Below are 18,137 nucleotides of genomic sequence, written 5' to 3'. Positions count from 1 at the left end.
CGATTCCCATCGGCATTTTATCGACGGGGTAAGGGCCGCCCCAGCTCTTATCCTTCTAAGGGAAACCTCCTCCAATCTCGTTAAGTTACGAGGGAGTGAGAATGTGCACGAGGGAATGAGGGCACGTGTACTTTTCCTTAAAGAGGATGCTAAGATGGGAACAGCGGAGCAGCACTGGTTTGCGCGTTAGTATCATCTGCGGAGGGGTCAGAAACTGTTCGTATCACCCTGAATCTTAACGTATTCTGTAAACTGTAGTCCATTCAAAGCATTCTTAAAATTCGTATCACCCCGAAATTCGTATCAGCCGTACCAATATGATTGAGTACCGCATTAGCAGCGTCCCACCTGTACCCAGGTGACCCAGCTCACCTGATTGGCCGGGTGTAGTAGAGGGTGAGGAGGACGGCGGTGCAACCACCAGGGGCGGCAGTGAGTTGCAGGCTACACGTCGGGCCAACCGCTCGTTTGGCGAACCACCCCCCCTCCCTGGAGGACTCCGTGCCATCCGCGCTGGAACTGGCGGAGGCACCGGTGATGGCCGATCCTGGGGAACAGAGGTCACAAGAGCAACCAAATCAGGCAACCATTCCTCCGCCTTCAGCAAAAAACACATTTATATTAATGCAAGCAATCCGTAACACTTTCAGGACTACCACTAACTAGGAACCTCTGCGAAAACAATCACCATCCAAAATGCTCAAATGGCACCTTGAGTGAAAGTGAAAAGACACATTAAATAATGGACCAATTTCATATCTTTGTGAGCCGGATATTTCAGGCCTTCTCAGGAAGACATCAGGTGCCTCATAAAAAGCGTGTGTAATCAGGGCCCTGTGGAGCCCCAAAGTTGAATTTTTTTCAAACTAAAACATACAAAGTAATCCTGCGGAGATCGTTTCTAAACTGAAATCAAAATAACCATGATGCGTAAAGTCCTTGTCTTCCTAGCTTTTCCATACTTCGGTAGATCACATGAGCAGTCCAGTCATGTTCACTATCGCGAATGCTTAAAGGGGGGACGGCTCTTTGCGGCCGAAACTAGGTCCGAAAATCAAATTTTTTATTTCTTCATTTTTGCAGTCCTGAGATGCTTCTGCAACTATCTGCAAATTTCAATTGAAAAATACCGCCTAATTCGCACGTTACAGAGTTCCAAAAATGCGAATCTAAACATTTGGCCCTTTAAATTGAGGTCAAATCACGCTGAGTTTTGATCGAGCGCAGATCAATACACGCTCTACAGGCATCATTTTAGTGTCGTTCGAAAGATTGTGATTCAGGCTATTCCCATGTCACAATCGGCGTCCGTAAGCAAACACCTGAAGCGGAAAACAAAGGGACAAATTTGCGCGAAACACACGCTGCTATTGGGCTCCGAAAGCATGTGACACAAATGACCAATTTTGGTTGGCGGCCCGCGTCGACTGCTTGCGGACCTGGCGCCATTTTGAAAAGGTCCCGTAGGCCTAGCTGGCTTAGTGACGTCACGACCACGGCGTAAAACGGGGAAACTTTAGGTTCCAGCGTCATTCTGGCCCAGAAATCAAAGAAAGGTAGAGGTAAGAGGTGTGCTGGTGACGCAGCAACGCCACATCCTGTTGTCAGCTATCAGGGACAAAGTGCTGACGCTCCGCGATGGGCCGATAAGGGCGTAGTGAGTGGTGCTAGGCACGATAGGAGAGCGAACTATTTCCTCGAGGCAGGCGATTCCTGCCACGTGTGAGCATCGTAATCATGACGATGCAGTTGAAAAAGTGATACCTAAGCAGTTTTCATGGGCGGGACAGATCGCACTCAGAAAAGTTAGTGGCGTGGCGGCAGCGGCGATCGCGAAACGGCGTCACGTGCGGCATGCGGAATAGCAAACTTTCTCGATGGGAAACGGTGCATACACACCAGAAACCAGTTATAACTAATTTTATCGAGTTACTGTTAGCCTTGGTAATTCAAACATATGACCAAAACGTTTTTCGCCAATTTCTCAGAACTGAATTTTGGACAGTCACCAGATCAATATTTCTGGCCCTGCTCTTGCTAGTTATTTTCTTTAAAGCTAACCTTGTATGTATCTTTTGACATCAAGGTAAATGTAATAACAATACGGGAAAATTTACTGAAAAGACTGTCTTGGCACCAAAATAAACCTTTCCTTTGAGTCCCCCTTTTTTTTTTTTTTTTTTCTGGTGTAACTTTGGCTCAAATTGGTATAAAGCATTAATTTTTACTTTAATTTGCTTTCCAACCATTTCTGATCATATTGATAGGTGAAACCTTGCCATATTTTAAATCTACATGTTCTGGCATGTTTTTCCTTGTTTTCTCGAAACAGCGTTTTTGAGGGTGCTGTAATTTTGGAGGACCGATATCTCTTGAACTATTTGTGCTATTGCTTTCATTTTTTCATTGCTGCAAAGATACTTTCTTGAAGAGTGCAGTAAGACTGAAATATATGCAATTATGATGAGGCAACATTCACAAAACTAGTTGTTTATAAAGGATGTCAAATCAAGCTTTTCCACATAAAAGTTTGACGTACTGTAACACAAGTTCAAATTAATCTAGCACCTCCATTCATGGTTAGGTGCATTCTGTGATATTTCTAGATAATTTATGCAGGCTCATTTTCATCATGCCCTTGTGTGTTTAGTAATTAGCTAACCTCCAAATGAAGAACATTAATTAGGCAAAATTCTTAAAACTATGCACTCTACAAAAGAAACAATTATATATTTAAAATCAGCATGTCAAATTACATAAGTGATGCAAGTGTAATCCAAATCAATCCATAGATAAGAAAAAATGTTCTAAGAGTACTGTCCCGACTTAACTGGACTGCCATTACACGTGCTAAACACACATGACAATTCATGCAGCAAAGACAGATTTGAGGTCACGTGACCAGAGAGACACGGCTCGAGCGGGTGAACGAGAGGGGGGAACGACACGGAATAAAGCGTGACGATGTTGGAGCACGTGTGTGGTGTGTCATGGGTGAAGTGTTACGTGACAATAACTCGACATGTACGAACTAGAAGTGAGAAAAGAAGGTCAGAAAGAACAAGAAAAATAGATTTGAGACAAACAAATTTCTGCCACGCTCACGTCCATAGGAGGGGCCTCACACGGCCTCTGTGGCTGGCTCGCACTTCTGAACTGCATGTCACTCCTGGGGGAGGTAGAAAGGGGAAAAAATAAATAAATAAATAAACGTCAAAGGAAGCACAGTGGATGAAAACAGGAGAGAGCCACGTCAGATGAAAAAAATCAGTTGAAACAAAGTTCCACGCAAGAACTCTAATGCATCCCTAATGAAAGACTTGCCCACTTAACGAAAGCATTTTAATCTACTCAACATCAGCAACTGAGAGTGGCGATATTATGAGCACATGCTGAGCACATTGAAGAGACAGGCCCCATTTACTGTACTTTACTTAGTTTGTCATATTTAAGGCTCCCTGTGCACATTGTTCTTTCATGCACAGTTCAATTAAGTTAAATACAAGGTCTTCAATGACATGCTCGTTATATGTGCACACTTCTGAATAATAATGGCTTTATACTATTATTATCATCAATGGTGGACTTATCAGAAAAGATGCTTCCTTCATTATACAGTTGGCTTTCGCAGCGACTGAAGAAAGAAGAAGTCTTTCATAAGCCAACATGATATTGACGCAACCAAACCGTCATTTCAAAATTTGGTTTGGCTACAATTTGAACTGACACAAGTTCACTGATTTTGCCAGTATTCTAAAAGCCACTGTGTTATAACCTAGTGCAGCTGTGAAAAAAAACAAACAAGTTAGTAATAGGTTGAATTGACAGGAGCGCTTCTAAAGCATCACACTTTGTTGAGAAGTCTCTTTTCCACACCTGGCACGAGCCTTGGCGTATGAGGGAACCTGCTGCCCGACAGCCGGTGCCTGACCCCTCTGAAGTACCACCCCTGTGGCGCCTCCCGATGAGCTGCCAAGGTCGTTGCCCCCACTGTCGTAGTCCGGCCCAAAGTAGCTGCAGTTCTGCAGGGGGCAGCCCCTGTACAGCACACAAAGGGAGAGGGAGGTTGAGACAACTGGAGGTCATACACGTGAAAAGGCAGACTGTCACGCATGACGGGAGACCAAGGTGGAAACAGGAAGTCATTAGCCTCAGTGGTCGCTCTAGGATTAAAGTATGCTCCAAATTAAACACTGGAGGCAACAAATCCACTGAATTTTTCATCATCATCATCATCATCATCAGCCTGATTATACCCACTGCAGGGCGAAGGCCTCTCCCATATTTCTCCACTTAACCCGGTTCTGTGCTAGCTGCATCCACTTGACCCCTGCGAACTTCTTAATCTCATCCGCCCACCTAACTTTCTGCCGCCCCCTGCTACGCTTTCCTTCCCTTGGAATCCAGTTTGTTACCCTCAGCGACCATCGGTTATCCTCTCTTCGCACTACATGTCCTGCCCATGTCCATTTCTTCTTCTTAATTTCTACTAGAATGTCGGTAACTTGAGTTATTTCTCTGACCCACTCTGCACGCTTTCTATCTCTTAATGTTACCCCTACCATTATTCGTTCCATAGCCCTCTGGGTTGTCCTCAACTTAAGTAGAACTCTCTTGGTTAGCCTCCACGTTTCAGCCCCATAGGTGAGTACAGGCAAGATGCAACTGTTGTATACTTTCCTCTTGAGCGATACCGGTAAGTTGCTAGTCATAATCTGCGAGTGCTTGCCAAATGCGCTCCATCCCAATCTTATTCTTCTTGTTATTTCCTTTTCATGATCCGGATCTGCGGTTACTACCTGTCCTAAGTAGACATATTCGCCTACTACTTCCAGTATTTCGCTACCTAAGGTAAACTGCTGTTCCTTCCCGAGGCTGTTGAACATTACCTTAGTCTTCTGCATATTGATTTTCAAGCCTACCTTTCTACTTTTTCTGTCTAGGTCATCAATCATTATTTGCAGTTCATCCCCCGAGTTGCTTAGCAAGGAAATGTCATCAGCAAATCGCAGATTACTGAGGTATTCTCCATCTACCCTTATCCCTAACTGCTCCCATTCCAAATCTCTGAATACTTCCTCTAAACAAGCTGTGAATAGTACTGGGGAGATTGTGTCTCCTTGCCTAACACCTTTCTTTATGGGAATTTTGTTACTTTCTTTATGCAGAACTATGGTTGCTGTGCAGCCACTATATATATCTTCCAGCACTTTCACGTACGGCTCGTCTACCCCCTGATTTCGCAATGCCTGCATCACCGCCGAGGTTTCAACTGAGTCAAATGCTTTTTCGTAATCAATGAATGCTATGTATAAGGGCTGGTTATATTCCCAGCATTTTTCTATCACCTGATTGATGGTATGGATATGATCGATAGTAGAGTACCGTTTCCGAAACCCTGCTTGATCCTTTGCTTGATTGCAGTCTAAGGTTGTCCTGATTCTATTAGCGATTACCTTAGTAAATACCTTATACGTAACAGACAGTAAGCTGATTGGTCGGTAATTTTTAAGGTCCTTAGAGTTCCCTTTCTTGTGAATGAGGATAATGTTTGCATTCTTCCATGGTTCCGGTACCGTCGATGACACCAGGCACTGCGTATACAGGGTGGCCAGTTTTTCTAGCACGATATCCCCCCCGTCCTTCAGCAAATCTGTAGTTATCTGATCCTCTCCAGCTGATTTCCCCCTTTTCATAGTTTCTAGTGCTTTCTTGACCTCGTCCTTCGTCACTGGTGGAACGTCTGACTGTTTTTCCCTACCGCCAATCTCATTACGGTCCTGACTACTTTGACTACTGTAGAGATCTGTATAGAACTCCTCGGCTATTTTGACTATCTTGTCCATATTAGTGATGACGTTGCCTGCTTTGTCCCTTATCGCATACATCTGGTTTTTGCCTATGCCCAATTTCTTCTTTGCCGCTTTAAGGCTTCCCCCGTTCTTTACAGAATGCTCAATTTTCTCCATGTTATACTTCCTTATATCGGCCCTCTTGCGCTTATTGATTAGCTTTGATATCTCGGCCAATTCGATCTGGTCTGTTTGATTGGAAGCTTTCATACTCTGGCGTTTCTTAATCAAATCTTTCGTCTCCTTAGACAGCTTACCGGTATCCTCTCTAACTATCCTACCGCCTACTTCTACCGCGCACTCAGTAATGATATCTCTGAAATTATTGTTCCTTGCCTCTAGGGTAATGTCGCCATCCTCAGTTAGAGCTGAATACCTATTCTGTAGCGAGATCCTGAACTCTTCTGCCCTCCCTCTCACCGCTAATTCGTTGATGGGTTTCTTTCTTACTAATCTGTTGCGTTCCTTCTTCAGATTTAGGCTAATTTGGGACCTCACCATCCTGTGGTCACTGCATCGCACTTTCCCGATTACCGCTACATCCTGCACAATGGCGGGGGTTGGACACATTATGAAGTCGATTTCATTTTTAGTCTCTCCGTTAGGACTTTTCCATGTCCATTTCCGGTTCTTCCGTTTGCTGAAGAAGGTATTCATGATTCGTAAGTTATTGCGCTCTGCAAACTCAACTAGTAACTCCCCTGCTATTCCTAGAGCCAATGCCATAGTCACCTACTGCCTTGTCTCCTGCCTGTTTTTTCCCTACCTTGGCATTGAAGTCGCCCATTAGTACAGTATACTGCGTCTTTACTTTTCGCATTGCCGATTCTACATCTTCATAGAAGCTTTCAACTGCCTGGTCATCATAACTACACGTAGGTGCATAGGCCTGTACAACCTTCAGTTTATACCGCTTATTAAGCCTAATTACGATGCCTGCAACCCTCTCATTAATACTATAGAATTCATCTATATTACCTGCTATATACTTATTGACAAGGAAACCTACTCCTAGTTGTCGCTTCTCTGGTAAACCTCGATAACACAGTACATGCCCATCCTTCAGTACAGTATATGCCTCATTCGGCCTCCTAACCTCACTAAGCCCTATGACATCCCATTTCATGCCCTCTAGTTCCTCTAACAGCACTGCTAAACTAGCTTCACTAGCTAGGGTTCTAGCAATTTTTGCTTTGTTATAATTGATTGTTGGACTTAGTGCGCTTCTCTCCATGCTTGTTAAGCAGTATAGGACGTCGTCATTGTTGAGACATTCGAGGTTGAAATAATCTTTTTTGTCACTACTCAAATCAAATTCATGATACTGACGACAAATACGCGGGAATTACTGAGCTCGTGATTCCTGGTGTTAGATGAACGGTGGTGTTGTCTAGCCAAAGAGGTCTGCATCAGAAATAAAATCAAAAGGGATGCTACTGGTGCATCGGACATCAATAGCTAAAATTTTTCTATAATTCAAGCAGACTGATATAGTCCATCACTACTCAACTGAAGCATGTATGAATAAAACAACCCCAGAATAAATGCGAACTGCCACTAATAACTAACTATGCAACAAGACAAGCCCCGGAACATAGGCAGCTGCGTAAATCCCAACGCCAGACTGTTACTGAAACGAGGTACAGTAAAACCTCGTTAACACGTACCCGCTTTAACAGTAGTTCCGTTTTAAAAGTAGTAAAGTCAAGTCCCTGACTCGGCGCCTATTCAATTAATGCATTTCGCATCCGCATAAACCGTACCAGCTTATCGCGGACGTATCGGTTAGCACGTAAAAATTTCACTTTTCGTCGTACAATTCACGGCGGTAGTACCGCCTCACAAAAGGCTGACTAGCGTTGTGACAACACCTCCAAGAGCGCGACCGATACGATAGCAAGTTACATAGCCAATGAAAAATCGAAGCTAACTTTACCAAATGCAGCTGTAATGATGATGATGATAATACAACTGACGCCATCTTGCGGCGAGCGCGCCAATCCAAGCTGTAAACTAGCTGTGGCCTTCGAGCGCCGTGCCGCCGGAGCCGACTACGGAGTCATTCACACACTCCGTCCTCCCCCTAGTAGGCCCTATTTTGGACCAGTCCGAGCAACCACCCCTTCTTGCTCTGTGCCCCTTGCACGCCTAGGCCTTGGTTCACTTTCTTTTGCACGTGTGATGAGGTGACTTTGAGCAGTGTGCGTCGCGAGTTCTCCATCCGTCTGCATCATGCCGAAGCTTGTACAGAAACATCAGGTGCTTAGTATAAATGTCAAGGTAGAGATTGTCCGTGCCATCGAGAGAGGGGCAAAAAATCTGTGCTAGCACTTGAGAGAGACTTGCCGCTAACTACTGTGTATGAAATTTGGAATGTCAGAGAAAAGCTACTCGGCAGTGCTGCCGCGACTGCGAAGAGATGTCGAGTACGAGGATCAACATTTCCGGATGTGGAGGAGGCGCTAGTGCGATGGCTGAGAACAGCTCAGTCGAAAAACCTACCAGTTAGCGGACCTCTTCTCATTGAGAAAGCCCTGGTTTTCGCCTCGCAGCTCAACCATGACAACTTCGTGTGCAGCAATGGCTGGCTAGCCAGATTCAAAGCTTGCGTTCAAGGGAGAACCGTGCACCGGCCGCAAGCACACCAAGGACCGCATTTCAGTAGCATTCGCATGCAATATGTCTAGAAGCGAGAAGTTGCCACTTCTCGTCATTGGCAAGTCAGCCAAGTCAAGGTGCTTTAAAGTCCACGGAAACGGCCCCCAAGAAGACACTGATAAACGTGTTCAGTGTGTAGAACACATCCTTTTGAGCATTAACGCAAAGTATAACTCCTTGGAACAAAGCCAGCGATTTATTATTAATTTTTAAAAACAGCGTTTCTTGAAATTCGCGGGCAGAGAGAATGTCGCTTGGCGGTGTCGCATGGAACTATTTCCTTGACCAGTGATGTCACGGGTCAGTTGACTGCCAAGGCTTGCTAGAAGCTGCCATTCGCTGCGGTCACTGCAACCATGACGTCATGGACACACTTCCGGTAGCTGTGAAAGTGGTCTGCTCGTGCGCTGCTCGAACTCTGTGCGGGCTGTTACCGTATTTACTCGCATAATGATCGCACTTTTTTTTTTTAAATACTGACGCAAATTTCGGGGTGCGATCATTACGCGGGGTAAATTTTCTACAAAAAATGTTTGAGCACCGAAAACGCAAACAAGTTGCAGGTCAGATGTCTTATAACATATATCTCGATTACAACCAAAAATAAAAGCTGAGTAAGGCTTACCTTCGCAATAAACACGCACATTAAGCATCACATGGAGTGCACAATGCCCCTTTATTTTTTTTCGTCAGTACTCTAATCAAAGTCTGAATCCTCGCCATCCTCGCTTTCACTGCTGCACGACTCATCGGAAACGGCAGTGTCGTCGCTGGGAACATCTTCACAATCCCACAGGAAGTCATCTTCCGTTCCATCCAAAGCGTTAGATATGCCTGTCTTCTTAAAACTCTTAGCCACTACCTCGTCAGGGATACTGCTCCACGCTTCTGTGATCCACAAGCACAGCATCTCCACGGATGGCCTTCTAATCTTTCCGCTCGGCGTCAAATCATGCTGGCCCATCGCCATCCACTCAGCATAAAGTCGTCGAACGTTGTCCTTGAACGGTTTGTTCAAAGACACGTCGAGAGGCTGCAGCAACGAAGTCAGGCCGCCAGGAATGACTGCAATGTCCGTGCGCAGCTCTTTCAGCTTGGCACGCACGCTGTCCACAAGGTGACCCCTAAAACTGTCCAAAACCAGAAGCGAGGGAAGCAGAAATGCTCCTGGTCTTCTTCCCCAAACAGTCTTGATCCAGTCGACCATCAGGTCTGCAGTCATCCACCCTTTCATCTGTGCACGTATATGGATGCCACGGGGAATGTTTCCCTTCGGAATAGTCTTCCGTTTGAAGATCACGTATGGTGGCAGCTTCCACCCGTCGGCCGTCACAGCGAGCATGACTGTGCATCGCTGTTTTTCTGCGCCAGACGTCTTCACGAGGACACTCCGAGCAATCTTCTCGTTCACAGTTGTATTCCGGGGCATGTCGAACGTCAGTGGAGTTTGATCGGCGTTTCCAATTTGCGACATGAGGTAACCACATTTTCCGCGAAGCCTAGTGACGAAGTGATGGAAGTCTATCACTTTGCTTTCATACGCGGCTCCGACGTCCGCCGCTGGCACAACGACGTCCGCCACCTCAGGGAAAGTCCATTCCGTCGCATAAAGCGAGTCGTCCAACCGGAGCTAGCGCGTAAATCCTTTGCGGCGATTCCCAGCTTCCTGGCAGTTGTGCGCGCCTGCGTATGTATCATTTCTAATGACACTGCACAACCATCCTTGCGCAGGTCCCTCACGTATTCTAGGACCACCTCCTCAACACGAGGGAACTTGCCCGTTTTGGGTTCACGGAAAGCCCACCGTGTCTTGTTCGTAGCCATCAGCTTCTCGCGCTGCTTCTTCCAATAGCATATCCTCATTTCGTCCACGCCGAAATGCCTACCAGCAGCGCGGTTGCCATGCTCCAGTGCATAGTCGACAGCCTTCAGCTTGAACGCAGCGGTGTAACTGGCATACCGCCCCATGGTGAAATGGCGTAAACTCGCACAAAAACACAAAGCACGCTACGATGCTGCCGAATTGCAAAATGGAGAACGCCACAAAGCATTGAATCATGGGAACTCCAACGTTACTAGACTAGGTTGGGAACTCGTCGGAATGCATTCGCTGCGGGATGACTGCAGATCAACCACCAGGCGGCTCCATGTTCGGGGTGCGATCATTACGCGGGGAATTTAAAAAATGGAATTTTGACCTAAAAATTCAGGGGTGCGATCATTATGCGAGTAAATACGGCTCGCCGCCCTTATTGGTTAGGTGGCCATTGCCCATTAAGTGCAACAACCGAAGCGACGCAGGGATCGGCAGAACGAAGCTGCATTTACAAATATCTTATATATATGACGTGGTTTCAGGAGTATCGGAGTGTCGTCCGACGAAGCGTCAACAGCACGGTCAAGCACCGCACGATGGCAGCACCTCCTCGACCGCCGTAAACACCGCCGCTGTGGCCCCTCCTCCCGCATACCGTTCGCGAACGACACGGCGGATCATTAGCGCCGATGTCCGAAATAAAGCGTGCTAAAATTTGTTGGCGTCTGGAATACTGAGCCGAATATCAAGTATGAATCGCCGATATCTCTGGTGTTGCAGAAGCTAGATCGAAAATTTTTGCGGGAGAATGATGGGTGGTTCAATAACTATCAGTGTTATGGCGTTGTTTACCCTTCTTTGTGACCCCTTTCAGGGGACCTTTAAAGGTGCCCCACTGCCATCAGGAGTCCTTTATAGGAATAACACCAAGGCATGGATGACTTGGAAGCTTTTTGAAGAGTATGTGTGCTTCATTGACCGCCGTTTTGAGGCGAAAGGAAGAAATGCTGTTGTTATCTCCTTGACAACTCATCGGCGCACGTTGCGGTGGATGGCCTAAAGGCGCTGAAGCTGGTGTTTTTGCCACCAAACACCACAGCGATTGCCCAGCCCTTGGGGAGAACCTACTGCGCAAGATGCTGCTTGCACTGGAATGCGATAAGGTGTACGCCATTTACCTGCTGGGTGCGATTCACCTGCTGGAAAACTCATGGAGGTAGGTCGAGTCTGCTACCGTACAGAACTGTTTTAAGCATGCAGGTTTTCGCGAAGTGTGCGCGGGTGACACAGATGACGCAAGCGATATCGCCGGCGTCCCGGACCAAGCATGTCAGAACCCGCTGACCGAAGTACTTGAGAGGGAAGGTTCTTCAGAAGGCATTACCTTCTCCGAATTCCGGGACGTCGACAACGAAGTGGAAACTTCGCCAGACATGTCGGATGAAGCCATCGCTGCCTCAGTGGTGGCGGAAGTGGCTCCAATTGAAAGTGACGACGACACAGAAAGTGTGGGAGACCCGGGCCCAACAGTGACAGAAGCTGCACGCGCTGTGAGCGTCATGCGGCTGTTCGCCGAAAAAAGGGGACTGGCCGAAAAGCTGGCTCGCGGCCTGAATGAGTTTGAAGCTGCTGTTGTCGCTGCTAGAGCACCGCGGCGTCAGACTAAGATTACCGACTTTTGCAGTGCAAAATAAAGGCTGCATTGTTTTTTTTTTTAACCTACTGGCCGTTTCCGCTTGTTTTTTTGGCAGGTAAGTGGGTAATTTTACGCTACTCCTGTTAAGCCGTAGTACCATTTAGTACATACTTTTTCCAGAGTTCCGGCCAACTACAGCTTAACGAGGTTTTACTGTACTGTCAGAAGCATATGCTGATGGAGAACCGATGCTCATTGGTTTAGAAATCCACAACTCGGGGTTGCAAAAGCGAGAAATCTAGCAGTAAACACCTGTGCTGTGACTGTCGCAGGACTGTCAAGAATTGCTCGATTTTCCACGTGACACCGAGTTGCCACAGTCTGCAACTGACTGGTCTTATATGCGGCATCTTGGAAGCGAATGGAAGCTATGGAAACTTGTCGAGATTGATAATGACAGCTGTTGTACTGCAAGAAACCATTTGGAAACGTATCCGCAGGTTGCGAAGCACGCTTGTTAGTGAACGTCAATACTGTCGACACCCTCCTAGCTTCAAAAATACCAATGATCACATGCCCCTCGTCATGCCAGTGAGACTTTGCTGTGCAAGCACTCGGCTCGCCCTCCTTCTGGTTTAGAGTTGCAGAGGAGGCTCTTCATTCACCATGTTTGCGCTTTACGGCCAAAGTTGTTGGCTGCTGTCTTATGTAAGCTGTACATGTGGACTGCAGACTGGTTTAAACAATAAAATAAGGCGATGTCACCACCCGATTGCTTTCCAATCACTGTGCACTGCCAGTTCTGCCCCCTTTTGTAACTTTGAAACTGTCATTTCGAACCGTGTTGGCATCCCTGCGGAGTTCGAATCGACAACTTTTCTGCTGCTGCATGGCATTTGCTAACAAAAGCTCCACGTTTAAAGAAAAGCCGCCTCTTCTGATTGGAGTGAGGTGATCACCCGAAACAGGCTTACCCTAGTTCGTATGCACTGCCACTGTAATTCTAAAAGGTGAGGCTGTGCTCAATAGGAGACAAGAAGCTGAGTTCACCCGTGACGTACAATGCAGAGCCAGACCCCAATGCAGACACTCAATGGCTGCTCCAGAGATGAAATGGCAGCTCGATAGCATTGCCTTCGTCTTTCCTTGAACCATTTAATAGACGGCATATTAAAAGGTAGAGCACATCTTAATGTTAGCTAATGAGACAATCGTAAAAAAAATTTGAAATGTTAAAATGGGCAAATAGTGCCCAAAATGTAGTCGCAACCAGCGAGTTCTGCAGTACTTCTATGCACTCCTGAAAATGGCAACGCTGCCAGCGACCAGCACTGAGACTATACGAAATTCTCGTGGGAGTCTTGCGACCAGAAGCGGCACCTTTGAAGGGTAAACTGACCTTCGCGGACTGCCGTCCTTGTGCGGAGGCACCACAGTGACGCTGACCATGACGGACGTCTTGAGCAGGTCCACCATCTGGTCGTAGCTGAGCGTTGCCACGGCAACCTTGCAGATCTGCACATCCACAAAAGTGGCGCCCAAAGTTGAGGAACAAAGAGCACCAAACCCAAACCACATAAACGGCTACCCACCACTAGCGGAAGGTAGTGAGATTAGGCACCACAGTGACAACGGCAATGATCAACAAGCAGTGTCTTCACTACACCCATCCGGCTAGTTTAATATGTAATCGTGTGTGGCACAATTATCGAAACCACGCATCAAGATGAGATTCTCTGACTTTGATACTTTCATATAACACCTAGCGTGAAGACTCTCCGCTAGCACGCAGACTCCACAATACACTTGAGGGGCGACTACCACTTGCCTTGGCAAAGCCGCAGTCAGCGACATTTGTGAATGTATGTTAACTTTGTGACCATTGTATGACGCACATATAGGAAAAGCTCAGTTTGTTACTGACAAGAACAAGGACAAACTAGCACCCCATCTCGGCTGATGAGAGGAGAAACAACAGCGATGAGCCATGATCCCTAACAAGGTGCACAGAAGCACAGTTAGGTGTGTTGCCCAGTCTTGGAGGCCACGTGTATAATTAGCACGAAATTCTCCACAGGAGTGAACATGTCAGGGTGATGAACGCTCTTTTGCGTACAGACCGATTGTGGCAGCAAGCTGTTCAGTGTTAGGGGTTAGGCATTGTCTTTAAAGTAGTGGAAAAAAAAAATGCAGTGCATCTTATTCGTACTTTGTGCCAATTCTGCTAAAGTGATTGCTGCTACAATGATATGCCCCCAACAATGATGAAGTGTTTCCGATTCCAGCAGAACACAGAAAGCAACATTTCTAGAGGCAAACAATTTCTAGAGCACAATTCTGCTTTGGTGAAGCTTTTGCATGTAAGCAGCCAATTTTTTATGAGTTCGCATACAAAAAAGTGCACAGCATTCAATATATCTTAGTTTCAAACAGTCATCACCAAAGTCTAAAATTTGTACGGTCGAAAGTCAAAATGTCCTTATTGTTTCAGCCACTGTCATGACAGTGGCTGAAACAATAAGGACATTTTGAGGCGCTGTTTCTTGGTTCCTGACATAGCACAACAGGGCACTGATATGGAACAGAATTTAGCTAAGGGAATCTAAACAGCCACACATACAAGTTGGTACGAGTCAGCTGCGTTGCATGAGCATACTGGGTTAATTGTGTCTCTTATAAATAGTGAAGAATTTACTCTAGGGACCTGCAAAAGTTGTCCTTAGTAACCGAGTGTCTCTTGTATGCAATGTTGTTAACATGGCAAACATAGAAAAACCAACCAAACTATTTTCAAGTGCTTCTTATAACCCAGTGTCTCTTGTAACCATGCCTCTTGTAACGAGATTTTACTGCATTCCAAGACAGTGTCTCGTTGAACCAAATGCATGAAAATTTATAAATATGAATACCTTCTTTTGTTTGTAACCAGCTGTCAGTTTGCACTATGCCTTTTTATTTTCTTTCCCCCCTTTTTTTCTTTTTTTTTTCTAGTAAAGAATTCAGCACATTATAAGCAGCATTTATAAAAACACGGCCCAGTTCTCCCTTTCTTTGTGCTAAAAAAAACTCGAGATCGCATTAAATTCTTTTCGAATAACTTCTAAGTTTCACTATTTGCTTTATTCAGGGAGTCAAATTAGAAGGACAGTGAATTCACTATATCAAAATTTACAATATTTGTGGCACAACCTGCGAAGTACCTTTTAGATTATTGCCACAATTCCACAGCACTTGTGCATTGATTCTCTTTGCAATGGTGGCCAAAAGTTCCCAGCCCTGCTCGCGAACACAGTTACCTCGAGCAGTCGGCATCCCCGCCTGAGTCCCGCCTCCCAGGCGAGCCCGTGAGGCTCCACCTCGGTGACCAGGCCTTCGGATTGGACGTGGAAGCCCAGCTGGCCCACAGAGTTCCGGCACAGCATCAGCTCTTGTGTCTGTAAGGTGCATCAGCACAAGAAGAAAAATGGGACAGCAACTTGTGGCTTGTTCTAGTTACCTTGCTGATGAGCTGACTTTAAATGGAGCTGAAATGCCATTGCTCAAACAACCCTGATTAAGGGGGGACACGGGTCTTTCGGACCAAAAAATCGCGAAAAAATCACTTTTTAGAAAATGTGATTTGCGAAATCAGTAGCTCTTTATCTACCTATTTGCTAAGTTTTTCATCTCTAGGGTCGTTATTTTAGTCACAATGCCAATTTATATAACCGATGTCGCCCAAATTTGGGCCGAAAACGACCCCCGAAACAACCATTTTCCGCGAGGTGTAGCTCCCATTTTGTGCGCGGCACCGTAGCCATCTTGGTCTCATTCGAAAGAGCCGCCTTTCGTCTTCAAATTGCCGCCTCTGCTGTTTACATTCGCCCATTGGTCGCATAAAAAAATAGCAAAAAAGAAAACGTGGCATTTGCAATCCCATTGGCTTTCGGGGTGCACGTGACGATAAGGCGTCCCCGCATTGGTGGAGCTGGCTGACGGCGTCTGCTCGGCGCGCCCAAGCCGCAGGGAGAGACGTGACGCCGGCCGCGCTTGGTTCTGAATCGCGAGGTGCGTTCATGGCAAGAATTTTTGAAAAAAGTGAAAAAGATAGTTGAATAATCATCTCAAGTGATGCCCTGCCCCGGCTGTGCGCGCTCAGGCCGACGAAAATCGTGCGCCGAACGATCGTGTGTACGAGCCTGAAGTAGGCCTAGCGTGTTCCCCAGCACGGGAGACTGCTACTGCCAGCGGTCGCACCCGCCGCGACAGTGATAACGCAGGCCGCATATGAGCAGAAAGATAAGATCAAAACAGGAAAAGCTTGAACTCGCGCCAACTCCAGCAACGAAGCGGTAGATGGATTGTGTTCGTAACGATGACGGCAGCGCGGCGGACAGTCCGCTTGGCGATGCGGAGTTCACGATCGTCAGATCTAAACAGTTTGCCGAGATTGGCGAAGCGTAAAACATACGGCGGCGATATTGGCATTTGAAAAAGTGAACGGGGATAAGGAATCGCCGTCAAACTTATTCTCCAATGCGTAAACTGCGGGACACGTCGTCTTCGTAGAGCTCGCCGCGCGTTTGCGCCAATCGGACCTCGTTCATAGTCCTTAGGGAATTCACTTGCTTCCAGTGCAATGCAGAGCACTGGGAAGCAGCAAACAGCTCCAAATTACATTTCTTTTCCGCAATAAACGTTCCTCACCGCGGTCTTGATGCGAGGACGTAGCAAAACGACGTACGTAAAAAAAAAAAAAAAAAAACGAAAAAGTGACAACTGAATGTGCTGCAACTGCAAATCAAAATGAAAGAGGCGACACTTGGACGTTGGAAAGCAAAGAGACTACATTCTTGGAGGTTTATAGCCATTTTAAATTGTAAACGTGTGCATTGCACCACTGAATGTCTGAGAGTAGAGAGGAAGCGTGCTTCCTCTGCAGCTTTTCAGACTGCAGCAAAACGAAAGCAGAAGGGCAAACCCAATGCAGATTACTGTCCAGGAGCCTTCTAGGCCACAGTGGCCTGCATTTCTACAGTTTTTGTTTGATTAAATTAGTTTTTGACATTGCAATTCGTTTTTTCCATTTTTCTCAAAATGAAAATTTTGCCTACCCTTCTATTTTGCGGGTGGCATTGTGGCTCTCCTACTCGTTAGATTGTAATGATTTTTTTTTTTACTGGCTCAGGAGTGTTAAAGGAACACAATACAGTGAAAGCTCGTTAATTCACAACTCGTTAATTCGAAATAGTCATCGTGGTCCGGTCCGCAGTGCATAGAAGTCTATGCGTGTAACAGCTCGTTAATTCACTCAAAAATTGGCGCCGCCACCCATAATTCGAACTGCGTGCCGCCAAGCGGCGCTGTTAAAAACCATCGTTGGAAGCTTTCACGGCAGAACGATAGATGGCACAACCATCGGGGCGCCGCTAGGGTGCTGGAACAAGTACTAAACAGTCTTTCCTGCCGCGACTCCTTCGAGGAACGACGTTTTAGTGTTACCGACCACGGTTTCGTGTTGCATTTCGTGAGCCCTCGTTTTGCACGCCGCTTGTAGTGAGCTTGTGTCCGCGAGATGTGTTCGCGTGGGAAATACTGTGCCAAGACGGTGAAGGAGAAAGTGGCTATTTTACGCGAGGTGGATGAACGGAAGGCCAGCAAAGTGGAAATCGCGAAAAAGCACGGGATTCCACCAAGCACGTTGTCGACGTACGTCCGAAATAGGAAGGCCATCGAGGATGCCTATGAAGCCGAAGATTTCGCCAGCAACAGAAAAAGGCTTCGGTTAGCCAAGTATCCGGAAATTGAGACCGCTGTGATCACGTGGGTGAAAGAAATGAGAAGCGCTGACATTCCACTGAGCAGCCGAATTATCATGGCGAAGGCGGCCGATTTCGCCCTGCGCTTGAATGTGGAAGATTTTGTCGCCTCCGAAGGATGGTTTCACCGCTTTAGAGACAGACATAATCTTGTCTTCTGGGTGTTGTCTGGAGAAGCCAAAGAAGTGGATGCAGAAACTTGTGCCACGTGGCGAAGCGGTGCTCTGCAGCAGTACTTAGAAAGCTACTCGGCACATGATATATTCAATGCTGATGAGACGGCTTTGTTTTATAAGCTCTAGCCCGACAGCACAGTAAGATTTAAAGGGGACAGCTGCGCTGGCGGCAAGCGAAGCAAAGAGCGGATTACTGTTCTG

At 46.5% G+C, this 18,137-nt stretch overlaps 1 protein-coding gene across 1 annotated transcript in view; it reads right to left on the bottom strand.

Annotated features, from left to right (window-relative positions):
* LOC146177107 (signal-induced proliferation-associated 1-like protein 2) overlaps positions 1 to 18,137 on the bottom strand; it is a 136,282-nt gene that overhangs the window by 36,491 nt on the left and 81,654 nt on the right. Inside the window, exons 16-20 of the mRNA XM_084583097.1 lie at positions 15,259 to 15,396; positions 13,362 to 13,477; positions 3,877 to 4,038; positions 3,106 to 3,169; positions 373 to 547 (exon numbers count right to left, since the gene is read on the bottom strand). Coding sequence (XP_084439223.1) covers positions 373 to 547; positions 3,106 to 3,169; positions 3,877 to 4,038; positions 13,362 to 13,477; positions 15,259 to 15,396 — 655 coding nt within the window. The remainder of the gene's footprint in view (positions 1 to 372; positions 548 to 3,105; positions 3,170 to 3,876; positions 4,039 to 13,361; positions 13,478 to 15,258; positions 15,397 to 18,137) is intronic.

This window comes from Amblyomma maculatum, chromosome 10 (genome assembly GCF_055883805.1).
Source record: "Amblyomma maculatum isolate TAMU_Amacu chromosome 10, ASM5588380v1, whole genome shotgun sequence".
NCBI lineage: Eukaryota > Metazoa > Arthropoda > Arachnida > Ixodida > Ixodidae > Amblyomma > Amblyomma maculatum.
This window is presented reverse-complemented; position numbering and strand designations above follow the sequence as displayed.